Raw genomic sequence first — 26,067 nt, 5'->3', positions numbered from 1 at the left:
GCCACACAGGTGAACTTAGCAACTCTCGCGGTATTCGGCGGCGACCCTCTGACAGTTGGCTCTTCTCTCACAACAAACATCATTTGGGCGTTTCAGGCATCGCTCACAAATACAGCAGCTGTGAGTCTTATCTCGGAATTGGTCCACCCTGAGCGGCACAGCAGTTCCCCTTTTCTTAGAGGTTAGTGAAATCGTCCATCTTGTAAGTATTCACCAGGCCCGTTACTTTAGCTAACGCCGCTTGCTCTTTATTTATCATTATTGTCAGCACATTCCCCAGTTAGCTGGCCCGCCAGCGTTAATGAATGACCAATCCAGCAGGTGCAACAGACACCAGCTTCGCAGTGGCTGTCGAGCTTGGCATCTTGCAAAACCTGCCTTGCCCCGCTGTTTACCTTGCTAACAATAGCCCCATGGGAGCAGGGACCATGCTTTCTTAAGGGATTTTGGACACTGGGTTTGTGGAAGCAGGCAGCCCCGCAGGGTTATTTCGGCCATCTGTCATGAGTAAGATGACCCCGATAACATGTCGGGCTTATGGCTGCTTTAAAGAAAGCTTTAAATGTGCATGGTCTGACCTCTAGCAATATCTGTGCTTCCCCTCAGCGCATCAAGACGTGAGCTTAGATTATATCGTCTGCTTGTACCTGTGTGGCAGCAAAGAGAGGCTATTGCATTTTGAGTCTGCAAGCTTAGAGAAGCCTGAATGAGAGGACGAGGATGGCTTAAAAGGTTACAATTTTAGTTTTAATTGAAAAGGATTCCCGACATCGTTCTTTTTATGATGTTGATTCCTTTGTTTTTACATTTAATTAATGTGTCACATTAAGTATTTTAAAGGCAGGTGCTGTTTATTGCTTGGCAGGACTGATGACTGCTAGTTTAAGTCAGCATTGTTTGTGACTCATCTTAAATCATCCCATAAACCAGGGGCGTCAAACTCATTTTTCGTTCAGGGGCCACATTCAGCCCAGTTTGATCTTAAGGGAACCAGACCCACAAATAATGACAATGCCAGATTTTTCCCTTTTGTTTTAGTTCAGAGAAGTGCACTATGACAGTGTTTACGTTTAACGAACAACCTCAAATTCCTTAAGAGAAACGAGTGCAATTTTTGGCACATTTCTGCCATCTGCTATTTAGTCTCAGTGTTGCTTATGTCTGCCACTCGACACGACCCCTTGTGGAAAAATGTCAAATAGGAGCCAATTCTGTAGAAAGGCTGCTCTTAACTTGTCACACTTTGCAAATTCTTTCCGCGGGCCAGATTGGACGGTTTTTGGCCCGCGGGCTGTTTATTTGACACCCTTGCCGTAAACGTTACTGTGGCGTAAATCAAAGGGTTATTTCATCTTAAAAGGATTATCTTATCTTATCTTATTATGAGACACTTTGGGAAACGCAGTGCAGCTATTGCTGTCGCCCTATGCTTGTGTGTTTTAATGAATGATGCTGCAGTGTGTTTAGGCTCATTGTTTAATGTGATGCAGCTGGACGTAAATAATTATCGTTTTCCCAAACCTCGTGTTCGTATTACCTTGCCCCGCGACTCTTTTGTTTCTAGACATCCGAGATCCGTGTCTGGCTACCCCTTTTGTTATGTGTAAAATCAGTCAAGAGTTACCGTGTATCGGATAGTAGTTCTGCAGCGGTACAGTCAATATGAGCTGGGGGTCGTCTCGACACACACTGCACGTCACTAGTTTGTTTTACATGCATTAGTGGCTATGGGCAGTTTAGTTTTATTGCCAGCTGGTTTTTGGCATACTCTAGTTGCAGACTGACTACACCCTGGGATTGCAACATAGGGTGTCCAGCGGGGACCATCTTGGCACATGGGGCAAAGGTTGATTAATGCCTGTCTCTGAGTTTGTACAGAATGTTTATGCTGCTCACTGGTCTTTATTATTTTTTTTTCCTTCTCTTGCAGACGACATGAATTGTTGATGTGGTAAAAATGAACAAACCCAAAATGGCCACAGAAAAAGGGTGAGTTGCTTTATTCTTCATAGGCGAGTACATGTCATTGCATACACAAACGCATGTGGGGACTGTGACATTTGTGAATGTGTTTCTTTGTGGGGAAACGTGCGCTGTCTCGGCCATCTGTTCACACCCAGTGCTCTCTGTCTCTGTCAATGGGCTCCCACTTTATATGTTGCAATTCTACTCGTGCACCGTTTTACCTTTTAACTCCCTTAGTACCGTGTTTGTCTCTGCCTTTTGTCTTCTTGTCACACTGTGTATGTGAGCGAGAGAGCGTGTTTGTGCAAGTGCGTGGTAGGTAATTAGTTGGCCTTGCTAGAAACAACAATATTTATTTAATATGAAAAAATTCCAATATACAATACACAGGAAATATGCTTGGAAAAGCTTTTGTGTATTTGGCCTCATCAAGATTGAATATGTCATTATTATTCTATTTAATTTGCGTTCGTCTGTGCGATGTATGCGATGTGTTTGTTTAGGCTTCACCTCTATGTTTTACTTTCTCCATTCTTGCATTACTTTTTCCGCTCATTCCTTACTTTTTTTCTTCGTTCTCTTGCACACACTTTCTCCATCTTGTCTCTCTCTCTCTTTATAAGGACATATTAGAAGATTTGCTCCACTGGGTACGATCAGTGTTGTGATTCTTTCCCCAGTGCTGTTGCTGTACCAACAGCTGACCTCTAACCTCGTGTTTCCAGCTGAGCGCCACTGAGTTAAAATTATGAGAGCACGATGGGTCAGTACTCCAGAAATAGTGAAGCATTCAGAGACAGCTTTATGATAATAATAAATAAAGTGTAAGGTCAATGGGTTGGCGATTTGTAATCGTTGGTACAGCTCCATATTTTGCATAATGATGTTTATTTATTGATCCGCTGAGACGTATTCGAGTCGCTGTGACCGTCCTGTACGAGGCCATTTGCACAAATAAGGGGATGCTTGTTCTCTTGTGATGCACTGTTGTTATAAAACCAAGCCGTCCTTCTCTTATAATTCTGGACACGAGGGATCATCGGCGTACCGCACATTACATCTTGTTGCACACATTCTTCCTGAAGTTCAAAACGTGCATTTTTCCCTTTCCAGTGTTCCCAGTAACTCCAGGATACTGACGCTCCTGGGCCAACTGGAAAGAATGAACGGCGAGGCCATGGTGAGGGATGTCGAAACGGCAAGACAGGTCACGGCAAAGATCCTTCACCTCATACAGACACAGGGTGAGAGCACTTACAAGTGCACACGCACAACATATACATATCTACCTACTAAAATGTGACAAAGTCAATGGCAAAATAAATATATTTTTTTTCATTTAGTTTTGTATTTATTCAAGAATCACGGACCAGTATTTTCATAGTGATCTCACCCTTTAGTGATCTCACCTCTCAAGTTGCGTTGCTGATTGAGTTTAAACCTACATAAGATTAATCCTAATATATATATGTATATATATATATATATATGTGTATATATGTATATATATATATATGTGTATATATGTATATATATATACATGTATATATATTATGATTTATGTGTGTGTACAGCGGGTAAATAAGTAGGTAAAATAAGTATTGAACACATCTCAATTTTTCATAGTAAACATATTTCTAAGCATGGTGTCAGGTCAGATTGTGGGCTCAGGTTGCTGCTAACCATGTCCAGAGCCTATAAGGTCCAGATAGTTTGCATGAAGATTATAACTGATTCATGATTATATCATATTAGGCAATTTGGGGAAAAAACATTTGTAAATGTTGGGTCAAACGTAACCTCAAAGCAGAGATCAGTGCCTCTTGAGGTCTGATAAGTTAAGCACTTCTTCCTAATACTATTCATTATGAAACTGTTCTAGTTTGCCACGAAACGCATCATGAGTAATGCTGTGGAGCCAAAAAAAAAAAAAAACAACTTTCTTTTTCTTTATACCCCTCAGCAAACGTGTAAGTTCTCTTGTAAAATGCCTTTATCCAGAGCTTTAACTTATCAGGTCAGATCAGTTAATTAGTTAATTAAAAACTAGTTTGGTGCCTTTGTTGTGTAAGCAGAGATCGGTTAGTGCAGAGTTAGTCAATGCGTGCATGAACGGATACGGTGTCTTTCAATCTCTGATTACTCTTTGAAAGAAGAGCAGAGAAGAAGACCCCCCCAGCTGAGGAGGAAGGCATTGTGCCACATTGCGATGTTGACCACAAAGAAACACGAGTGTGTCCTTCTCAGCAGGCAGCCTCCCTCATGGAAATACCCATTGCCAAAATAAAATAATAGCGTTATGATGGTGCATTAACGTAGGGTTAATCAATGACTCGGCGAAACGAACACAGTAATAGCACTTTAGACTTAAGTGAAATTATTTTGCATAAAATATTACAGCTTAATTAAAAAATAAAAAGCTGATCTGTACCGTACTTGCTGCAGCGTTGATTCTTCCTGAGACATTTCATTTTGGCTTTTATTTTATTCTTTTGTGTCATGAAGTTAAGAATTGTGCCGGATCGTTACTTTTGCAGCTGCTGGCTGCTTATTTTAAACTTACTTTGAACCAGTTCCCTCTGACTTTTCTTGAATTTCATCTTTTTTTTTCCCATAATTTGTTGTTTCAAAGGAAAGTCACAGTTAATCCATCATGACCGATGGGCACAGTGGGAAAGATTCTGTCCGTGACGCTATCAATCACAGAATATCAGCTGTTCCTTTCTCATCTGTTGCTTGGCTGCCTTTTCCACTGCTGCCTGCTGCCTCAACTGGAAATCTCTATGGGTGTGACGTTGGTTAGAGGGAAGTAGAGGAGGGGGGGCGTCTTTGACCCTGTTCACAGTAACTATACACCCCCAGCTGGACTTCGCTTTACTCTTGTCTCAAGTTCAGCGTTTTAGCGTCTTAGGAGGCAGTTGAGGTGTACCATGTGAAAGAACAAGGGAGTGAATACCAGAGGTTGCAAGTGGCATAGGCATAAACTTATTTATATTATAAAAAGGTATTAAAAATAATACAGGCAGGAGTTTGGTTTAGTGGAGAGTGAGTTGAACGTTAAAAGAGAGCAGTTTTGGTCTTGCATTTGTTGTCAGAAATTTAAAAATATGTTTCCATTTAAGAGTAAACCACACCCACCACAACCCCTAAGCTCCACCCCCTCTACACCACGAGCGGTATCGCACAGATCTGTCAGTTTTCTATGGGAGCAGCCTGCAGTTTAGTTTCTGGTCGCATGTAAGGGAGGTGCAGATTACCAGGCTCTAAGTTGGTGCACGGTTGAGGAGGAGATTAGTCATCAAACTCTTTGATGCACGGAAGACCTGACATTTTTGGACTCCCGTGGAATGTTTTTTGAACCTACGCCATCATTTCACTTTTCAATTTAAAAACGTTGAAACTTTTGTTGTGAAATGGAGTACTACCACACCAGGAGATACTATAACGCTGGGGTCTCTTCATATTCACCAGGTAGGGTGATGAAAACAAACTATAACAGTTATGTTTTAATAACTGCAACCATCAGTAATAAATGACAGTGAATAGGATTAAATAATAAGGCATAACAGAGTTATTCTTCAATTTAATAGTTACGTTATTTTTTACAAGAAGATTCTTGCGTGCACCGTTTGTTTTTGAGGATTGGGATGCAGATGTTATTTTGTTTTGAAGGGCTTTAAAAAGTCTGGCATGACAGAAATGTGTGAAGAGATCACCGCTCTCCAAGGCACTAAAGTGTGCATGTGTGCGCGTGCTCACATTCTCAGATATGCACATTGTTTGATGTGTGTGTGTGTGTGTGTGTGTGTGTGTGTGTGTGTGTGTGTGTGTTTGTCCGTGCAGTATGCGAGCGCACACCACTGGTAATCCCGTCTATAATTCACATGCTTTCCATGGAGAGATCATAAGCCATGAACGCTGCATACTTGCCACCATACATGTCCGCATACTTGAGCACCTGCTGCCATGATGATGACAGGTGACAGCATGTGGTGCCAAACACAAAAACTCCACATGTGCAAGATCATCACCTAGTGGCAGTCTTCCAGTTTCGGGTTTTCAGAAGATAATGTGAACTTTTTCTCAATTCTTACTGCCATATAAGGAATCAAGTGATGATTTAGTACCACTGAAGTCAAAGTTTTCCAGAAAATGATATCTGTTGTATTTATAGCCTTCTATAAGCAGTTGCTGTTCATTTTCCAGAGGTCATTTGTAAAAGGTTAACAAACCTCAGTATCTGTTCCCTTCTCATGCCCTGTATTTGTGTTTGGAGAGTTTGTGTTCAGGACAGGACCAATAATATGCCTCTTCAAAGCGGGGGGGGAATTTGTCAGCTCCTAAATTACAGGGCAAGCGTGGGGTTTAAAAGGGGGGCGCTGGACAAAGAGTGAAAGACAGGAGGGCGAGTAACAGTTGTAGAAAGACCTCTTAAGCTTTTTTACATCCCGTTGAGTAGGACAGTTTCCAAGAGAAGAACACGTATCGTGAACAGGCTTTAATAATGCATTATGTATTTGCTGTTAAGTTAATTTGTTAATTTGCTGAGACAATTTTTAGCTTCAAGTTACCCAGGGCAGTGGTTTTAAGTACACCGATCAGCCATAATATTATGACCATTACGACGGGAGAAGTAAATAACGTTGACCATCTTGTGACGATACAATATTCTGCTGGGAAATGCTAATTGGCCTCCAAATTCACTGGAACTGGTCACATATCTGTGGGATGCACCTGATCCACAGAGCCACCCTTATGATGCCAGACACAACAAGACGCCCTCAGATCCCATGTCCATTCTCTGATGAGTTACAACTCTTTTCGAGCCACGAGAGAGATGTACATAATATTAGTAAGATGGTCATAATGTTACGCCTGATCAGTGTGTACAGCATATAGAACAACCTGCCATCCTTAACAGATGTTTGGTAGAAATGTGATTTTATTAACATTTTTATTTATTTTTTGCTATGTGTTGCAGAGAAGAGTGGAAAAGAGGTCATGTCCAAAGGGTCCAGTGGCATGGAGGTCATCCTGACTTCACTGGAGGTCAGCTCACTCATCAGCACCAACAACACTATGTTTGATGAAGTGGTTTCTGATGGATGTAATTATTTATCTCAGTCAAACACCTAATGGAGCTTATTGAGGATGATATATATCCGGAGAGGCTGATCTCGAGGCAGAAGTGGTCGGTTGACCACGACATACATGCTCACAAATGTTTACGATTTTGTATGTATTTGCTAAACTATATAGTAATTCAGTCCTTCTGAGACTCATTGATATGTGTTGTTTGTGACCTTAACAGAGCGCCAGGGATGTGCAGACTACTTTGAACATCCTGTGCATTCTCAGCGAGCTGTTGACAGCGGGTAAGTAGTGTCCCCCCCGCCCGCAAAAAGACAATGAGTTCTTCCCCCGAATGCAACTTCATTAAAGGACATAACATTTAAACAGTACTGACAGGAGTTTACCATATTCTAAAGACTTATTATTGTTGTTGTCACTTTAAACAAATGTTTAAGTTGCAGTAAATTATATATTTAGAGTGACGGATAATATCAATATTTTCCAGTTCCAATATTGCCAAGTGGTTCTACTAGTCCCATCTGCAAATGTGATTTTCTGTCTTAGGCAAAGGTCGTAGGGTTGCAGTATTTGTGTCCAAAGGAGGAACAGGGATATTATTCCAGATTCTGATCACTGCCAGTAAAGAGCTTCCTCCAAGTGAGGAACTCACGCTGCAGCTCCACTCACTGCTGGCCAAGGTCGGCCCTAAAGGTATGATTGATGTCAGACACTTCACTTAATACAGATATTTCATATTGGTACTCTTGCATATGAGTGCAGCAGATTTTCCTAATTAAAAAACTAATTAAATGTTGTGTTTAAAGTTGAATTTCTTTCTTTCATAGCACAAGGATTATTTTAAAAGTATGCTTAACTGTACATTAGTGCGGTCTTCGTCTTCACAGCGTTCGCTGGCATATTGCTTAATTTCTTGGCACATCGGGACCACCTGCAGATCCGTGAAATAGCTTGAAACCATTAGCAGGATGTGAAATCCCACCACCCACGGTGGGACACACGCATTAATGTGATACCAGTAAATCAGGGACTTAATTATAATTCCAAGAGGTTACTGACAAATATAGTGTTTTTTCTGCTGCATATTAACCTTTTACTTTTTGTGCGTTCAGACAAAACGTTTGGGGTGAAGGCGCGCTTGAGTGGAGCTCTGAACGTCACTGTCGGCATAATGAGACAGAACCTACAGAATACCAAACTGCTTCTGCCCTGCCTGCAGGTTCTCAGGGTTTACTCCACCAACTGTGAGTAGTTTCAGACTTTTAACTGCGTTTCTCACAGACTGGGAGAGAAAATATACCACAGAACCTGGCAGCAAAGCTGGTCAGACGCCTCTAAGTGCTGTGGCCTATTCGGTTGTGATTTAATGTTTCTACCCGTGTCACTTTTCTGTCTGTTCATGTAAAGCGGTGAATGCTGTTTCTCTGGGAAAGAACGGAGTGGTGGAACTTATGTTCAAGATAGTCGCACCATACAGCAAGAAGAACACCAGCCTGCTCAAGTGAGTGTCTGTCTCTTTTATTTAGCCGGCATGACTGCAGTGTTATAACCAACCAGTGGCATCCACAGGCTACATCTCCTTGACCTCCCCCCTGACAGAGTTCTTTTAACATCTGTCGCTGATGTTTGACAGACCATGTAACACATTTGCCTTGTTTCTAAATCAACAGGGTAGCTCTGGACGCACTGGGAGCACTGCTCAAATCCAGTGAGTAATTTGCCTTGCAGCATTTACTTTTGACTCTTCGGTAGCTTAGGGATCTTGAACTAGTGCTTGTCCCCATGCAGTGTAGTTCCCTTGTGCCTCCTGTCACCTCCATCTTCGTCTGTCCTTGGCTGATTCTCTGTTCTGCTCCGAAATACTGTAACTGATCATTCAATGTGGAAGTTAGATAACCCCCATCGTTTCCTAATGTTCTGTAAACTCTTTCCTGGTTCCATTTTCACTCACCCTCATTCATTCCACCCCGCTGCTGTAAAAGTGCTACATGCAAACGCTTTCTTTGCGTCTTTTTCTACTTCCTCATGCAGAGACAAATGCTCGGCGTGCAGTGGATGGCGACCATGTGCCCGTCCTGCTTGCTCTGTACCTGGATTGGCATCGCAATGACACGCGGCATCGTCACATGCTGATACGTAAAGGCCTGCTGGTCTGCCTCAAGAACATTACCAACATCAAGCTGGGCAGAAAGGCCTTCATAGAGGCTGACGGCATGAGGATCCTCTACAACTCCTCCACCGTGAGTGAGAAAATGGAAAAATGCGCAAGTTAACAAAGAGGCACACTCGCACACTGGGTCTCAGCTGCTGTTTGCTGTCTGTGTGCTTTTGTTTCCAGGAGTGTCTCCCCGTGCGGACTCTCGATCCTCTGGTCAACATTTCGAGCATCATCATGAGGAAGTGTTTTCCTAAGAACCGCCTGCCTCTGCCTACAATCAAGTCGGCCTTCCACTACCAGCTGCCACATGTACCAGCCGCGGGTCCAGTGGCACAGCTGTACAGCCAGCCTCCCGGTGGTGAGAGCACAAGGCCACACTCACACACAAAGGTCACTGGAGTGGAGCTACCACTTACCACCGAATCACAGTTTATGCGCACAGCTTTCATCCATGATGCTTCAGTACAGGTACACCCGTTCTTTAGTCACAGTGTTTGTTTGCCAGATCCAATCATTTGCACCATACAGACACACAAATAAGACTTACACCCCTGGACCAACGAAATGGTTTGTGGCAACAGTCTTGACAGCGCTGCACACAATGTGCCTTACAGGAAGAACAAGCCCTCAGCTCAGCAGCAAGCCCTTAAAGAAGGGTAAGACGTACGTAATCCTGCGATTACACAGATTCATTCACACATCACCTCACATGTGCTCAAACTTCACGAAACTAACACATGGCTTGTGTTAGTAACATAGATGCTTAGTGCACATTGCATAATGCTTCCTTGCTCACTAGTAGATGTGCAGAACATACTTGCATTATTCTCAACTAATCTGGTACATGTAATGTCCACAGACCGCCTGGTGAAACATTTGAGCACCTTTCCTCCTCCCTCAATCTGATCTGAAATTATTCATAGGGTTTGAAACATAAATGTTAGCATCCACGCAGGTGGACAGAAACAAACAGGAACTCCATTGACTCATTAGCAACCCAGTGTCTGACTCTAGGTTGTCAAGATACTCCCAAATACATGCCGGTGATATCTGCTCCCCGGCCATGCAGAGTATTGCAAATTGTAACCTTTGTCGTTAGACCACAGACTCATTTTGAATTTATATTTGAAGAAACATGCTCAGAATTTCTACTCCTTCTTGCTCGCTCATCTCTCGATCATGACCGCTCACATCTCTCCGTTAACATTATTTCTGTTTGTGGCAAAGCAATGACCCTCATTGACGTGTACCAGACACATGCAGGAAGATAATAAACCCTCAGCTTAAAAAAACAATAAGGATATTAGGAAAATATCTTCTGTTTGTGTGTGTTGTGTCCAGTGGATGATGTGGTGGATGAAAGCGACGACAACGAAGAGACAGAAGTCGACACAGATACTGAGAATGAAGAGGACGAGAAGGATAATTGTGCTGCGGTAATAACCAAAACTCTCATGCACCACATTTCACATGATCATGTTTTGCCTTGAGCTTACTGTTCATCTGTTTCCTCTGTATTATTGTGGTGTTCATTATAACTGTACATCGTGAATTAGCTAATACTGCAATTCCTCTGGTCATTTGTATTATTATCGATTTTTGCACTTCTGGAAATTTCCAGCAGGGGGCAGTCACAATTTATCTAAAAAAGTGGGTTTGCTCAAACCTTGACTTTTGTTATTTTCTCATCATATGCAGTTATTTTCTTACTTACTTACTTTCTCTGCCTCATAACATTGAGTTTGATCAACGTTATGAGGTCAATCTTTGACCATCCAAATGCTAGTACATAAGAGACAGTCTGAAGCTTTTTCCTTTTGTGTCCTGTCCTTCAGAATGATGACATAGAAACAGACCTAAACAAGCTGCATCCCAAAAAGTGCCCTACTCGCCCATTGGAGGAGTTGAGAGTCTATGAGAAATTCTTCCTGGAGTTATCTGAGGACTTTCAGGTCAGTGTTTTCCACTGGACTATTTTTTCTTCTAAATATGACATGAATTGTGCTATAGGACATTTAAGGACCTGAAGCTTTTACAGTAACAGCTGTATTTTGACAGTGTTTGACAGTAAACTGAGAGAATATTTTCAGGTATTTTGTAATTGTAAAAGCTCACAGCGGTATTGTAGTCTGGCAAACTGAATGAACTGTCTGTGACCTCTATTGTTCCTACAGGGGTACAACTTTCACTGCTCAAAGAGTGCCTCTACAACATCTTCATCAGCTTCCTTGTCTTCATCGTCAACTTCAACTCGATCCACCAGGCCAATCAAAGTGCCCACAGCTCAAGCCCTGTCCCCAAAGCACGTCCCCGTACCGAGCGCCCAAGAGGAGGGCGACTCCATCCAAGGACAACCAACTCCCACCGTTCCCGCCTCGACTGCTTCTCTAACATCTCTAGAACTGGACACGATCCACCTCACCAAGGACCAAGAAAAAAAAGAGGAGGCACACATTCCTACTCCAGATGGGCACGTCACCTCGCCCTCCTGCGCCAGGCCTCCGTCTCAAGGGCAGATAGACCAGGAAATAGCGCATTCGTTGGAGTGCGTCGCTCTAGAAGAGGAGCGGGCTCTGAGCACAGGAGATGGATTAAAAGGAGCCAAGCAAGAAGGATCTCCAGCCAACGCCACGAGGCACATACAGTCTCCTTTGCTATTGGGTGGTATAGCTGCGCGTCGCGGTGGGGGAGGGGGAGGAGGAGGAGGTGGTGGAGGTGGTGGTGGAGGTGGAGGTGGAGGTGGCAGCAACTGGGGTTCAGATTGTGGCTCAGAGGGAGCTGAAGATGAGGGAGGGGAAGGAGCAGTTCTGGAGGTGCCGGACACGGCCCTCCTACTCCCGCTGCATGACCCCGACCTTTACGTGGAGATGGTGAAGGGGACGCGGTCTGTCCCAAAGTATGCTGAAGTGGCTTACCCAGACTACTTTGGCCACGTAGCCCAAATAATTAGCGAACCCCTTCTGGAGAGAGTTTATGGTGTACAGAGGTGAGCTTAATTTTTGAAGTATAACTCAATGCCAATAATTAAAAAAAAAAAAAAAACGAAACTAAGGCAAATATGTGACAAATATTTATTAAAGTTTTAAAGTGAATTGCAGTCAGCAAAGTGTAAGACCATACCATCCTCTCATCCATCCTCTATATGTTAACCGTTGTTTTCTCTGTGGGCCTAACCCTGCAGGTCGAAGATATTCCAGGACATTGAAAGGTTGATTCACCCCAATGATATCGTGGATAAAGTAGTTTATGACCTGGACCTTCCTAAGTGAGTCTCCGCTACTTTAAAGCATTACATCCCAGTCCTCCTTTTCACAATTACATTGAGAGCTGTGACATTCATTTCCTCGTCCATATATTTCAAAGTCAATGACTTGTAAGCACATCATCCTCCTTCTTTTATGTTTCAGTTGTCCTGTAATCGAAGACAGTGGCGAGTCACTGAAGTTCAACTCACAGTTTGAGTCCGGTAACCTCAGGAAGGCAGTTCAAGTTAGAAAGTAAGTGTTTATTGTTACAGTATAGCTGCTATAGCGGAGAGAGTAACAGATACACAGTTAGTTATACTGATGTATTTAAATAATTTCATCACATTAATGACAGTATAAGCTATTTATCTTTATTAAAAGGCAAAGATGTGTCGAATGAGTGTTGATGATGTGTTGATGGTGTCTTGTGGTATTTCTCCAGAAATGAGTATGATCTTGTGCTGAACTCGGACATCAACAGTAATCACCACCACCAGTGGTTTTACTTTGAAGTGAGTGGCATGCGTGTCGGGACTAACTACCGCTTCAACATCATCAACTGTGAGAAGTCAAACAGCCAGTTCAACTATGGTGAGATGCAAAACGGCATCCAGACGAACACAAAGTGACCCTCTGATCTACAGAAGAATTTTTTATTTTTTTTATATAAATGTTACATTAACATAAATCTAAAAGAGGTTGCTATGAAAAATAAACAGGAGCATCTAACGTGTGTTTGTGTGTATTTGTGCCCGCAGGCATGCAGGTGCTCATGTACTCTGTGCAGGAGGCAATCAGTGGCAGGCCTCGCTGGGTCAGAACAGGAACAGACATCTGTTACTACAAGTAGGTACAAACAGAATCCAGTGGATCTGGGGATACACACATGGACTGAAAGGCCAAACCTTTCAGTCCTTATTACAGGATCCCAGTTTTCATGCAGCATATGGAATTATATACCTTTATACATTTTACATAGCTCTAAAGCTCGCTCCTGCGGCTGTAAATCTGTATGTAGTCCGAATCTGCATCCTGCTTTAGATGGCTGTAGTGCCTGGTCTGGTGTAGGTGGGTGGTACATGTCTAAGTAGCATTCACACGAACACCAGGTCCAAAGGTTTCCCAGCAAAACATTGAATTATCACAAGAAGGTCACTTATTTACTTCACCTGTCAGTGGTTTTAATGTTGTGGCTGATCGGTGTATATTATGTTACTCACAGATCACCTGAACATTTCGGTTCAAATTTAGCTTTGTCTTCTAAAAAGTCTATTTTTATGATTCTTATAGTGTCTCAACTTTATAAACTAGACAGAAATTATGACAGAGATAGTAAACTAATAAAGTTTTAATTGAAGACAACTCGTTAACTGTTCTTCCTCCTTCTCCTTAGGAACCACTTTGCGAGGAGTTCCATTGCAGCCGGTGGTCTGAAAGGAAAGTCGTATTATACACTGACCTTCACCATAAACTTCAGCCATAAGGATGACGTCTGCTACTTTGCCTATCATTACCCTTATACATACTCTACTCTTAAGGTAGTGTTACAATATCAGTGTTTACTCTTATTCTATGAACTCTAATTTTGCTTCCTACTAAAATGTCATCATGCCATTAAAACCTTATTACACTCAAAACAAATAGTGAAATACTTGTTGGCATGCGTTCATACGGTTATAATTGTCACTTTATTCTGCTGCTGCTAAACATCCCAGACCATGACTTTGAACCCTCATGCCTCTCGATAGATTCTGTTGTTTTATTCCTATACTTTTGTCATTTGTTCGTCCTTGAAACCTGAGCTCGGATAACTGCTGCACTCTCGGGCAATTGCACACTGAGTATGTCAATAGTTTTTCTATTTAAAGCAGTTTTGGATTGCGGAAGTCAAAGTGGTAACAGAGAAGTCCAATCAGAGTCACGTGATTACAAGGGGTCCAATTAATGGCTATTAAGCAAGTGAAATGGAAGATGTGCAATTACAGTGTTAATAAGGGAAAAATAACTTGTCATTGCATACAGATGCACTTGTCCAAACTGGAGACTTTGAGGACACCCCAGATCTACCTGAGACAAGACGTGCTGTGTGAAACCTTAGGGGGAAACTCCTGCCCTCTTCTTACCATCACTGCCATGCCAGAGTCCAACTCCAACTATCACATCTGTCAGTTTAGTAAGTGAATTCATTCTATGTTCATGTGTCTCTTCATTTACCCGCAACACATTATCTTACCTGAGTAGCGCAACCTTAGGATTTTGATATAACTTGGAAAAGCAGGAAAACATTTTGTAGATTGACCAATTACGATCCCCTTATCGCAACAGAATAATTAGAAATGTAAATCAAAATAAACTGAATGCTATTGTTCTTGTTTGTACTGGTATTGAAGATTTATCCAGATGAAATAAACTGAACAAACCTCAAACTGAGTTATTTTAGAGTAGAAAACAATTATGTGCTGCAAAATCTTGAAGCTGTGATGGGATCATTGGTGGGCTAATAACAATTTTTCTTTTTTTCCTTTTGGTCATTCTCCCTAATATGGAAACATTTAACAAACACACTTTACTGACAAATACATGTTGTAATTTCCCGTATGATGTGAGTTCACCCTTGAAAGCTGCGGACAGTCCAGTAAATGTTGCTCTTTCAGGCTCAGTAGTAAGTGGATGCTTGATTTAGATTATGTCGTCACAAGCAAGCTGTCATTAGTTAGCAAAGCTTCACTGGGCCCTAAAAAAAAAAGAAAAAAGAAAGGATGAAATTCTCTAATAACTGTCAGAAATGCTCCTTTCAGATGAATAATACTACACGAGAACAGCCTTGAGGTATCAGCGCATGGCATTATTTCCCAAATAGGTTTTAGTCCACTGTTGTTCATGATGCTGTTTCTCAACTGTGAAAAACTTTAAATTGAAAAATCTTTTTTTTTTTTCTCATTCCATCTCACTGTGTTTGCGCCGTGCTCTCCCTCTTTCTCCTTTTTCAGGGAATCGTCCATTGATCTTCTTGTCGGCCAGAGTGCACCCTGGAGAAACCAATGCCAGCTGGGTAATGAAGGGCACGCTGGAGTTCCTGATGAGTGCCAGTCCGCAGGCAGCCAGCTTGAGGGAGGCCTACATCTTCAAGATAGTCCCCATGCTCAACCCTGATGGAGTCATAAACGGAAAGTGAGTAAAAAAGAGCTGGAACGCAATTAACACACTGTCATGTATACACACTAAAGGCACACACAGCTGCTGAACCTGGCTCTGTGCGATGGTCACACCTTTATTCATATTAACGCTCATAAAACCTTGTCTTGAAGAATTCTCTAGCTGTTGCTCTCTTGTCTTCCACTCTTTGTCCTTCCCCTTTTCTTTCCGCCATCTCCTTCCTGCTATAGTCATCGTTGTTCTCTGAGTGGAGAGGATTTAAATCGACAGTGGCAGAATCCCAATCCTGAGCTCCACCCCACCATCTACCACACTAAGAGCCTACTGCAGTACCTTGCACACATACAAAAGGCGCCGCTGGTATGACCTCTTATTAACTGGACTTGAATTACTTTGGGCCATTTTGCACTTGGCAGCGATATTTTTCTCTTCTTGTTCATGAGCTCAGCTGTGCATCCTGTTTGCCGCACGTCCACTAAATTTAACAAAAGCAAATCTTTTATTTAACCATAAACTTCTGCGAGGTCAGATTAGAGATTGACCAATATGCCGGCCGGCGGGCCGATATATTGGGTTTGATATTTACGTTTTTTACTGGGATCGGTATTGGCCGATACATGGCTGCATTCGCCAATACATTTTTTATTTTTTTTTCCCCTCCCAGCAAGATTTACAGACAGGCACATCCACAGGCAGCCCTGTGCTGCTGGAGACACTGCAGATCTGTGCAGCCCATACATTGCCCCTCCCCCACTAGCAAAGTGCGTGCCGCTGGAAGCTGGAAATTGCATGTCGTTGAAATAACATTTTTCTTTTGGTTATTTTTTTTTTTTCAACGACTACCAAAGAAAAATCTATTTACTTTATCACTCAGCACCAACACATTACAGTCATTGGCAACAGCCCTAATGTTTACTGTTCTTAAGAAGGAGTTTGCTAGCTGACGTTTCTGACCCTAGAATCACCCTCCTTGTGGTCTACCACTCCTTACCTGTTTATTTTTTATTTTGTATGCATGAGCTTTAAATATTCATGTTTTTGGTTCATTTGAGACTTAAATGGAGGGAGACAAAGCAGTATCGGCTCCAAATATTGTCTCTAAAGTCGGCAGCATGTATTGGCCATCGGTATCGGCCCTAAAAAATCCATATTGGTCGATCTCTAGTTCAGATACATCTGTGATTTACCCAGTCATGACACCACTTTGTCATTTATTTACATCAATTGGTAGTTTTGTGTTCATTATTTTTTTAAACGATGTCTGCTTTACTACTCAAGCGTATTGAATAAATAAAAAGTATGCAGTATTCATCCTAAACTCCCTCTTCCCTCTGCTTCCTTTCTATGGATGCACATGTGTATTTGTGTGTTTGCATCAATGCACAGGTGTTTTGCGACTACCACGGTCATTCCAGAAAGAAGAACGTGTTCATGTACGGCTGCAGCGTGAAGGAGACAGTCTGGCAGTCCAACATTAGAGCGACGTCGACCGACTTGCAGGAGGACCTTGGATATCGGGTGAACCCTCACACACATGCGCGCACATCAACCATAACCACAATTCTGCAAAAGAAACAGAATAGTTTAGTACTCTACCTCGCTCTGGATTCCTTTCTATTTCTGGATCAAATCGCATTCATTAAGTTATCCTTTAATATAAAGTATCAGGTATTTTAAATCAAGCTCTAAGTCTGTCCAACACAGAGTATCAATTGGCTTTCAGATCAAGTGTTTCCCTCAGAGCATTGTATCATAACATTAAAATTAACTACCTTTCGATGCCTTTGGATTTTCTCATCTAGTGTAATTTCCTAATTTATATACATCTTTGCCAGATGTTCCCGCAAATACAGTCAGTTTTCTTTTCTTTTACTTCCTCAGTTTTTACCAGCTCTTCTTGAATCATACCCTGCAGGGGTAAAGTCCTTTTCGTTTCATTCACCAAACAAAGCGGTCAGGCCGAAATGAGTTTGTTGTTCTTCTCTGCATTTGGGAATGCAAATATATATCTCTCTGAGCAAAATGCTAATAAAGAAGCAGAATGCAATGCAGAGATCTATAGTGGACATGAGGCTTTAGGCTAAAGACCACCATTTTGCAGCGCTGCGTATTGTTCTGCACATAGGCCTGTCTGTTTTGTAGGTATCATCTTCCACACACACACACTTACACAAAAACACTCAGACATCTTCAATGTTTTTATGTTTTTTTTTTTTCAGGAGCTTCCTAAGATCCTGTCCCAGATCGCTCCGGCCTTCAGCATGGCTAGCTGCAGTTTTGTTGTGGAGCGCTCCAAAGAGTCAACCGCCCGTGTGGTTGTGTGGAGAGAGATTGGAGTACAACGCAGCTACACCATGGAGAGCACCCTCTGTGGCTGTGACCAAGGCATATATAAGGTACAGTAAGGTCATATTGGGTCTTGACATATAAAACACAATACTGTTGTTAATATTCCTAACAATTAACCTACAGTTAAGTTTTCCTTTGAATTTGTAATCATGTTTTGTTCTTTATGAATGATACAGTGAATTATTTTCTCTACTAGTAGATCTTTTTTTTTTTTTTCGTTTTTTTCCTGTAAATAAGAGGGAGCTTCCCATAAATCTCCAAATGTCCAGCAGGTGGAGCTGTGGGGCCTTTTTTCCATTTTATCATTGCTTTTATCTATATTCATTCTCCTCCTTCCCTTGGTTGAGTTTCTACCCATTTTCTCCTTTCTACCCACGGCTTTCTATTCCAGCTGATTTCCTTCCTACTGAATTCTGCCAATGTCAACATCTAACACATGTGGGCTACTGGGAAGCCATTTTGGGGGTGATTAGCGCCCCCACCGGCTTGTGTGAAAGTATTTGTCCAGATGTGCAGGACCTAATGTCTAAGGCTGGACTGTGGCTGGCTATCTCTGTGGTCAGGACAAGTTAAGATGTACCTTTGAACTGCTCTGGAAGCAAAAATAACATGGAAGTTTTTTTGGCTGAGTTGGGGAATAGTTTCGTATGTCTGTGAGTGTGTGTCTTTAAAGCAAGTCTCATTTTACTTATAGGATCTAGCAGTGCTGTGCAAATGTTGCCTGGGTTGCAGTGGGTACATATCCCTTTGAATATTTGCTTCCTGGAAATGAAATGCTTTAGCGTTTTTCTACATGAAAAGTTTTCCCACCAACTGCTTTGCAGCATTGAGAATTGGGGCGTTTGAAGATGGACAATGGCTTCGTCCCCAGGCTCCAGAGCAGCTGTAAAAACCCACAGCAGCCGAGTTAAAGCAGAGTTCAGTTCGACCATCACAGTTCTTTTGAATAGTTCTGTATATTTTGAAGTTCATGCAAGTTTGTGCGTCTCATGTGGTGTTTTTGTGATTTTTTTTTTTTATTATTTTTTTATATGGTGAACGTATTGGTGTTTTCCTTTCTTTGATATACTTGTCTTCTCCAGGGTCTTCATCTTGGCACCGAAGAGCTGGAGGAGATGGGAGCTCAGTTTTGTGTGGCCTTGCTGAGGCTGAAGAGGCTGACGGCTCTCCGCAACCACCAACACCTGCTGGATTTGGAAAGCGATATCATTGGGACTCACTCTAAAGTCGTCAGGTCAGTAACATGGAACAAACTACAAAGACAGCCACACCACTTATAGCTATGCACTGCTAAGGAATGTAGTCTGTAGTTTTTTCTTTTTCAGAAATATAACAGCAGCTTGGTAAATGCATTATTGTTAACCTCATTCAATAGTACCAATATATCTGATCCAATATTCGATATAAGATAATTAAAAAATGTTGCTGTTCCTAGAAGAAAACAGTAACAGAGACACCGACTTTTATCTTTTCTTTCTTTTTTTTTTTATCTGTGCAAAACATGCTCATTACTGCCAAACACGTTTCCCCCCCCACGGCACTGATACTCAACACTGTGACTGTCACTCTGGCTCTCCTCTGAAGCACTACTCGAGAAACAAATGAAGGCCTGCATTTATGCAAGGCTGCCCTGAGCATCGTTGAAATTCTATCAATGATCATGTGTGATGAAAATAATGAAGTGAGAGGGGAATGGGTATGAATAATTGCAGTAGGGTTATTTTTTTTCTCTCAGATGGAGCATAAAACTGGGATTACACATTAGAAACGTCTCTATACATTTTACGCAGTCTAGACTGCATAGTTTTGCACAGTAGCTCTGTTTCCATTATAGTTTTTTGCAGAATAAAAGCAACACAACAAAAGCTACATTTACTGTATGTGTTTCCACTGAAAGGTGTTTTGTGAATAATTCTCTTAAATTCTCTTTGCGCGAGACGATGGACCTCAAATGAACTTTTTGCACATTTCAAGGGGTAATGGAAACACAGCGAGAGTCTTCATCGACTTTAGTGTCAGTGCTTTCTAGGGATGGCTGCGATATGTCCTTCATGCAGCTGTAAGATAAATCAGACTCCTTCATGGCCTACGTCACCGTGACGTCACGTCGTTAGCCGGAGGCAAAACACAAGGAGGCTTGAGGTGAACACTTGTTCGTCTTCAAGATGAACAAGTGTCGTCTTGCTGTATTTTTGGCTCCCAAAACCGAAACATCAAAAACACTGAGTTGAAGTTTAATTACATAGAAGCCACTGCCAGTCGCAGACAACTTTGTTTTGGCTTTAGCAATTAAAAGAAAGGATTGGAGTGAGAAAACCAACAACATGCACAATTCTTGTCAGACAAGATTAATATGTAATGCATCATCAGTTTCAGCCTGGATAACATTATGGGTTAGAATAAATTGTGACTCAAGTTACGTTTAGGTTAATCATTGTTTGGGGATTCTTGTTGCATGTTAATGCTAATGTCGCTAGCTAACGTGTTTGAGCGGTGTCCAAGCTGAAGTTGTATTTACTACGTTACCCTCCACAGTGGTTCAGCTTACTTCTTGTAATAATATCTTTGTTGGAGAGGCTTCACTTGATAAAGACAGACCAGACTTTGTCCCCTCTGTGTCCTTCTTTGGTCAAATCATCCACAGAGTGAGAGTGTAGAGGTCAGTTAACGTAGTCAACTTTTTAAAATAACACTCATAGTCGCAGAGATATATTAGTATATTAGTATATTCTCTAAAACATGTGTTTTCCTCGTCCATTCTTGCCAAAACAGTTTGTTGAAATATGGTAACGGCCATTTACAAGCTATAGTGTTTGAGGTGTTTTGCCTCCAGTTAAGCCCCGCCCCTCAAAAAAGTCACACTGTTTACAAACTGTAAAGGGGTCACAACATGTTTGCTTTGTACAGGACTATGGCTTAAATCGGTTCTGGCCAATTACCATAGATGTTTTAGGTTATTTTCAGACATTTTATAGCATAATCCATAGATAGTGTAGACTATTATTATTGTTGTCTGAAATGAATTGCTATTTGGAATATACACATTTCTTTTAAGTGTGTATAAGTGATGCCTTTTTTATATTACTGTGGCTGCAGGATGTTTTTTAAAATGAGGAGTGTATGGATAAAAAGATAAATGTACTCTCACTGCTAAACTGAGGATCTGTGTCTGAATACAGATTAATTCAAAAATGGCAGTCGCACTGAAGTCTTCATCTATATTTTAAGAAATGACATCAGACCTCAGTGAGTCAGCACAACTGTTCTTCCTTTCTAAAAAAAAATAAAAATAAATAAATAAAATCACCACATACCATCTGATCACCTCCATTGAAATTATCAGTTTAGAAATATGAGGTTTTCACAGATCTGATTGTGGTTACTTCAGCTGTGTCAATGAATTATTAAACTTGGTTAAACCCACGCTGTGACCACAAACATTATCTGAAGTTTAAAACACCAGCGTTGTCTTCTCCAAAGGTTTGTTAAAGCAGTTGATTCGGAAGAGCGGCTTTATACTCGAAACCACTTAACGTTTACGTCCCCGTCTCTCTTTCTCTCTCTCTTACTAACCTACTCTACTCTCATATTGATATATTCATTCATCATTTATGTGTCTGATCATTAAGGGAGTCCAGAAGTGTTCTGGTTGTTGTGTATGTGTGTGTTTGTGCAAGTACCCTTTGGGATTGCTAGCTCTCATCCTGGATTTATGGTTTTATGCATGGGGCTTGGTATGGTACCACTTACCATTTAAGAGGTCATCATAGCAATGATATTCTAGCAATTGGGAGGCGTCTGCAAATAACCGGGTGTCTCGGAGTTCGCAAATGGATGGATGCAGCCATGGGGGCTGTTTTTGTGTTCGTTTCAGGAAGACGGAAAGATTTTAAAGACATGGAGGTAATCGGAGAAATGACGTTCATATATATTTATCGGTATATTAAGAGGGGCTGTGCGTGGAGATGAATGCAACTGTGGTGGATGCAGAAGAAAGGGAAAAAATGGGTTTCGATAATGGCCAATAATGGTTGACGCACAACTTTCATTATCTGTTCGGACAACACGCTGCCCATCCACATCATTACGCACGCACAAACACACACACATAGACATTTACTGTACAAATACGGACGCGCCATTTCTCTGTATCTCTGCCTCTCTCATGCACTCACACTCTGGTGAGCTTGGTGGGAGATCATTGTCTGAGCCCCCTGATCGACTGTCTCCCTGGGATCACATTTCAGACCATTAACACCATTAAAAACCCACTAAAGCCACTAAAACCTCAAAGAACCAGCAACCATTTAACCATTAAGACCCATAGGAAAAAAAAAAAAAGAAAGGGGAAAAAAAAAACAGCCTCTTTGGTCCGAGCACGCAAGCAGCGTTAGTTAACGGCTTGTATTTTGTGGTAATTTAACATTTTCAGCAATTATATATGTTTTCATTTATTATTATTATTATTATTATTATTATATCCATTATATAAAGCTGGAAACTATTATTCCATTCGTTGATGGACAGAAGATTAATTTGCAGCGTGTCTTGTAGGGGTGGGGGACGTTTCTGCCCATGATCGAATAATAAAGTCAACAAGAAATTCTCTGCTTCCACCTTCTCAAAATTAAAATTTTATGCCGTTCCTTTTTTTCCTGAACATCTTTGACTTTTAAAAACAAAAGCTGTCAATTTTAGATAATGAATAGACCAGCAAACATCTTTAAGAGAACTAGTATTTATCCAAAGGATTGAGCAAATTGTCAGTTTTTTATGGACGTCTCTGGCATGCTTCAAGAATGGGCCTCATAAAACAAATTTTATAAGGACGGCCTGTGATCGTCTATTCATTTACTTACAGGGAAATATCCATTACATCTGACATCTATCTCTTCTTTTTCCTTTTTGTTTGTTTATCTTGTTATACAGCAGCTGCCCCACCACCTATCTGATGGACGAGGATGAGCCGCCCTGTCTGGAGCCGATAGACTACAGCGCCGAGAGCAACGATGAGGACGCGGAGCCCGAGAACGGAGGCGAAATCTACGAGAATCCCGATCACCTCGAACACTTGTCAGACTCGGAGAGTAACCACAGGGACTAGTGCTGAGGCGTTCATCTCCTCTAAAGCTGGCAGTCTGAGCTTGTAATCGGCCAGTGCCTGGGTTGTTAGCGGATCTAAACCATGTAGAAAATATCTGACGGGAGATAAAGTCAAAAAAAACCCCACTCATCTTAAATGTGCACCCTATTAAAGTAAAGGCACTTGACACACGTCAGGTGCACGTCCCCTAGTGGAGCCGACGCGTTGCTCCTGAAGCCGCGCTAAGAATCAGGATGGCTTTTAATGAATGTTTTCACCTTTCACCACTATATTATAACCTTACTGAGCTGCAAGCCTTGACCTTAGACACCATATAGCCTCTGAGATTCACATATCGCTACCCAAATCTGCAAACACTGTACACCGCCGATGATGAGACTTGAACACTTGTCCACTCACTCATCAGCCGATCTTACAGTTAGGCTCCTGTGCAAGGCTGTGGTAGTTATTATAGAGCCAGCGGCTTGTGTAGTTTTTGAAAACCCCTCTCACCTGTGACACTGTGTTTGATTGAAGCACTCCTCCAGGTGATTGTGGGGAAACTGGATCTACTCCAGCTTAGAGATCCAACCGACCTGCCTTCTTATTTCCTTTCCTTCCTTACCCCGTCTTACCTTGCACTTTACTCCGTCAGCTGGTTTAGCCCCTCCTTCCTTCTTCCTTCCTTCCTTCCTTCCTGCTTTCTTTTTTTCTGACAAGCCAAGTCTCAGCGTGTAAAAAGGGACACGTTTGACCAAACAGCTATCAAATCTTAACAAGTGTCTCATGCAGAAAAAAACTAAAACAAAAAATACTCTGATGCAACTGCAGCTGTGACCTCACTCCTCCTCCCCCCCGTCGCCCCCCCACCACCCTGTAACCCATCCCCGTTCAACCACAGTGCACATCGTCGGATCACCCGTGTGCCGTTTGCCTTGCTTTATCCAAAACTGAAACTATTTATATCACACTAGAATGTCAATGTCTTTATAAAGACAAACCTTGTAAAATACATGAAACGCACATATAACTAACACTGGTTGGGTTTGAGTTTCTACATCACGCACAGCAGTAAAACATTTAGATGGAATGTATAACGTCCACATGCACTGTTGACACTGTCGGCCTTTTTCTGTTTTGTTTCTAATAGTATTATACAGTAGCAGTGAACAAGACGCATGAGCTGCGGAGAGCAGGAGACCCTGTTGCACTTTGGGCAAACTCTATACATGCAAAACGAAGATAAATAAACTGAGAGGAAAAAAAACTAAACACTTTACATGTCACAGTTTGCAAACCTCAACTTCAGTCACCTCATAAGTAGTTTGACCGTCTCTGAGCCCAGCCCAAAGCTTGTGGTAACGTTGCTGTAATGTTTTAAAGATTAGACTGGAATTCAGTTTCCTTTTTATCCGTTTTCCTCCTCTGTGTACGTTTTGTGGATTTGCTTAGGAAAGACCCATAAAAACAGATGGTGCTGTGTATGAATACGAAGAGTAAAAAATAGTTGTTTTTTTTTCATGCAGATGTATGTTTCTGTTACGTTTGTATAAATAGCTAAAGCATGGCTATTTTTTTTTAATTTATTAAGTGTTGTTTCTAGTTTGCATCCTGTATGTATATGAGTTATTTTCAGCGTTTGTGTGCATGTGTCTGTGTGCGTGCGTGCAGGGGTTTAAGTTATTCCATTATTCAGCTCGGCTAATGCTCTTAAAGTGTGTTTCTTCTTTCAATTTGATTACTCACTCTCACTGTCCTTCACTCCCCCCTCCGTCCCCCCAATAATTCTCTGTCTCACTCTTATTCCTTCTAAAACCCTCTTTTTCTGTCTTTCACTTCGTTTCAAATGTTGCCCATGAAACAAAGACAGGTCACTTTTCTGTGTGTAAGGGATATACGTTGTGCAATAGTGTGTTTATGTTTTTTTTTTTTTTTTTGTAGTTTTTTTTTTTCCTCGTAGAGGTTTGTGGCGACGTAGTGCTGGGCTTCTTATGTTACGCGTGTTTGGAGGTGAACAAGCGCAGGAGGCAACTTATTTTAAGTTGATTGTGAAGCTATGAAATGCTGGGAAATAAAATGTTGAAACTTTAAACTGCTGCGTTTGACTTGACTGTTTGTTTGGTGCGTTAGTTCAGATGTCTCATCCGAATGACCATTAAATTCACATTCGACCTCATGAAGACACATCTCTCCACACTTTGATGCAAGCGGCTGTGATGGATCCTGACTGAGTTACGGGAGAAGTGCTATGATTGGCAGACAAAACCAAAAGCATTGCCGGGCGGGTGGAGGGGGGAGGGGGCTGTTCTTCCAGAGATGTATATCTTTATAACTCTGACAGAAATTGGCAACTGCATTAAAGAGGACCTGCATAAAACAAATCCTGATGTTTTTGGTGCTCCACGCATTCCACTGAAAGGTTGTCCATCATATCCCTCAGTCTCTTGAGTGAGAAAAATATCAGTTAATATTTTATCCATAAAGAGATACACAGTTGTTAAAGCAGTTCAGTTCAAAGCTCAGTTTTCCTCTTGTCCACAGTAAAAAAAAAAAAAAAAATTCTTCTAAAAACAGTTTAGAGCACATGACAAGAGACCAAATCAACATACAAACATCTGTTTTTAATATCCTACCAATTTTAATGTGAAGCTTCAGTGGTAAAACATTTCACTCTGTTTTCCAGTCTTATGAGAATGAAATTTCGTCTTTTCTCCCCCCATCAGCGCTGTTAACAACTCAAATTTGCTACAAAAATCAGCAAGTATCAACTGGCTCAGACTGCTCAAATATATCATCTTCTGAAAGGTCTCCTGTATAATAAAGGAAATTGCTTCATCCACAGTCAGTGTGGAGTCAAGGAACAGTGACTGAACAAACAACTCTTTCAGCGCTCATGTCGGTATGTCATCGGCGTCTTAAGAAACAAGCTTGGAAAAGAAAAGGGAAGGTATTTTTTAATACTGCAGTCACATATTGTATACAGACTTCACATGTTTCTATGACACGTGGAGATTTTTTTA

At 41.6% G+C, this 26,067-nt stretch overlaps 1 protein-coding gene across 3 annotated transcripts; it reads left to right on the top strand.

Moving 5' to 3' along the window:
- Positions 1-34: 34 nt before the first annotated feature.
- agtpbp1 (ATP/GTP binding carboxypeptidase 1) lies at positions 35-25,139 on the top strand. 3 transcript variants are annotated; one of them, XM_047591458.1, is made up of 26 exons: positions 35-181; positions 1,931-1,989; positions 3,079-3,209; positions 6,947-7,014; positions 7,277-7,340; positions 7,603-7,749; positions 8,169-8,300; positions 8,464-8,557; positions 8,727-8,764; positions 9,088-9,296; positions 9,395-9,572; positions 10,556-10,650; positions 11,050-11,166; positions 11,389-12,200; positions 12,396-12,479; positions 12,622-12,711; positions 12,902-13,050; positions 13,218-13,305; positions 13,853-13,997; positions 14,482-14,632; positions 15,450-15,630; positions 15,846-15,975; positions 17,002-17,133; positions 17,835-18,011; positions 19,047-19,198; positions 22,897-25,139. In XM_047591458.1, exons 2-26 carry the CDS (start codon positions 1,958-1,960, stop codon positions 23,066-23,068), a joined length of 3,768 nt encoding a protein of 1,255 aa, XP_047447414.1. In that variant the 5' UTR covers positions 35-181; positions 1,931-1,957; the 3' UTR covers positions 23,069-25,139. The 3 variants fall into 3 exon arrangements, with proteins under 3 accessions (XP_047447414.1, XP_047447413.1, XP_047447415.1); XM_047591457.1 differs by having other exon boundaries at positions 22,894-25,139; XM_047591459.1 differs by lacking the exons at positions 35-181; positions 1,931-1,989; positions 3,079-3,209 and adding an exon at positions 5,191-5,436 and having other exon boundaries at positions 22,894-25,139.
- The last annotated feature ends 928 nt before the right edge of the window (positions 25,140-26,067 follow it).

This window comes from Mugil cephalus, chromosome 8 (assembly GCF_022458985.1).
Source record: "Mugil cephalus isolate CIBA_MC_2020 chromosome 8, CIBA_Mcephalus_1.1, whole genome shotgun sequence".
Lineage (NCBI taxonomy): Eukaryota > Metazoa > Chordata > Actinopteri > Mugiliformes > Mugilidae > Mugil > Mugil cephalus.
This window is presented reverse-complemented; position numbering and strand designations above follow the sequence as displayed.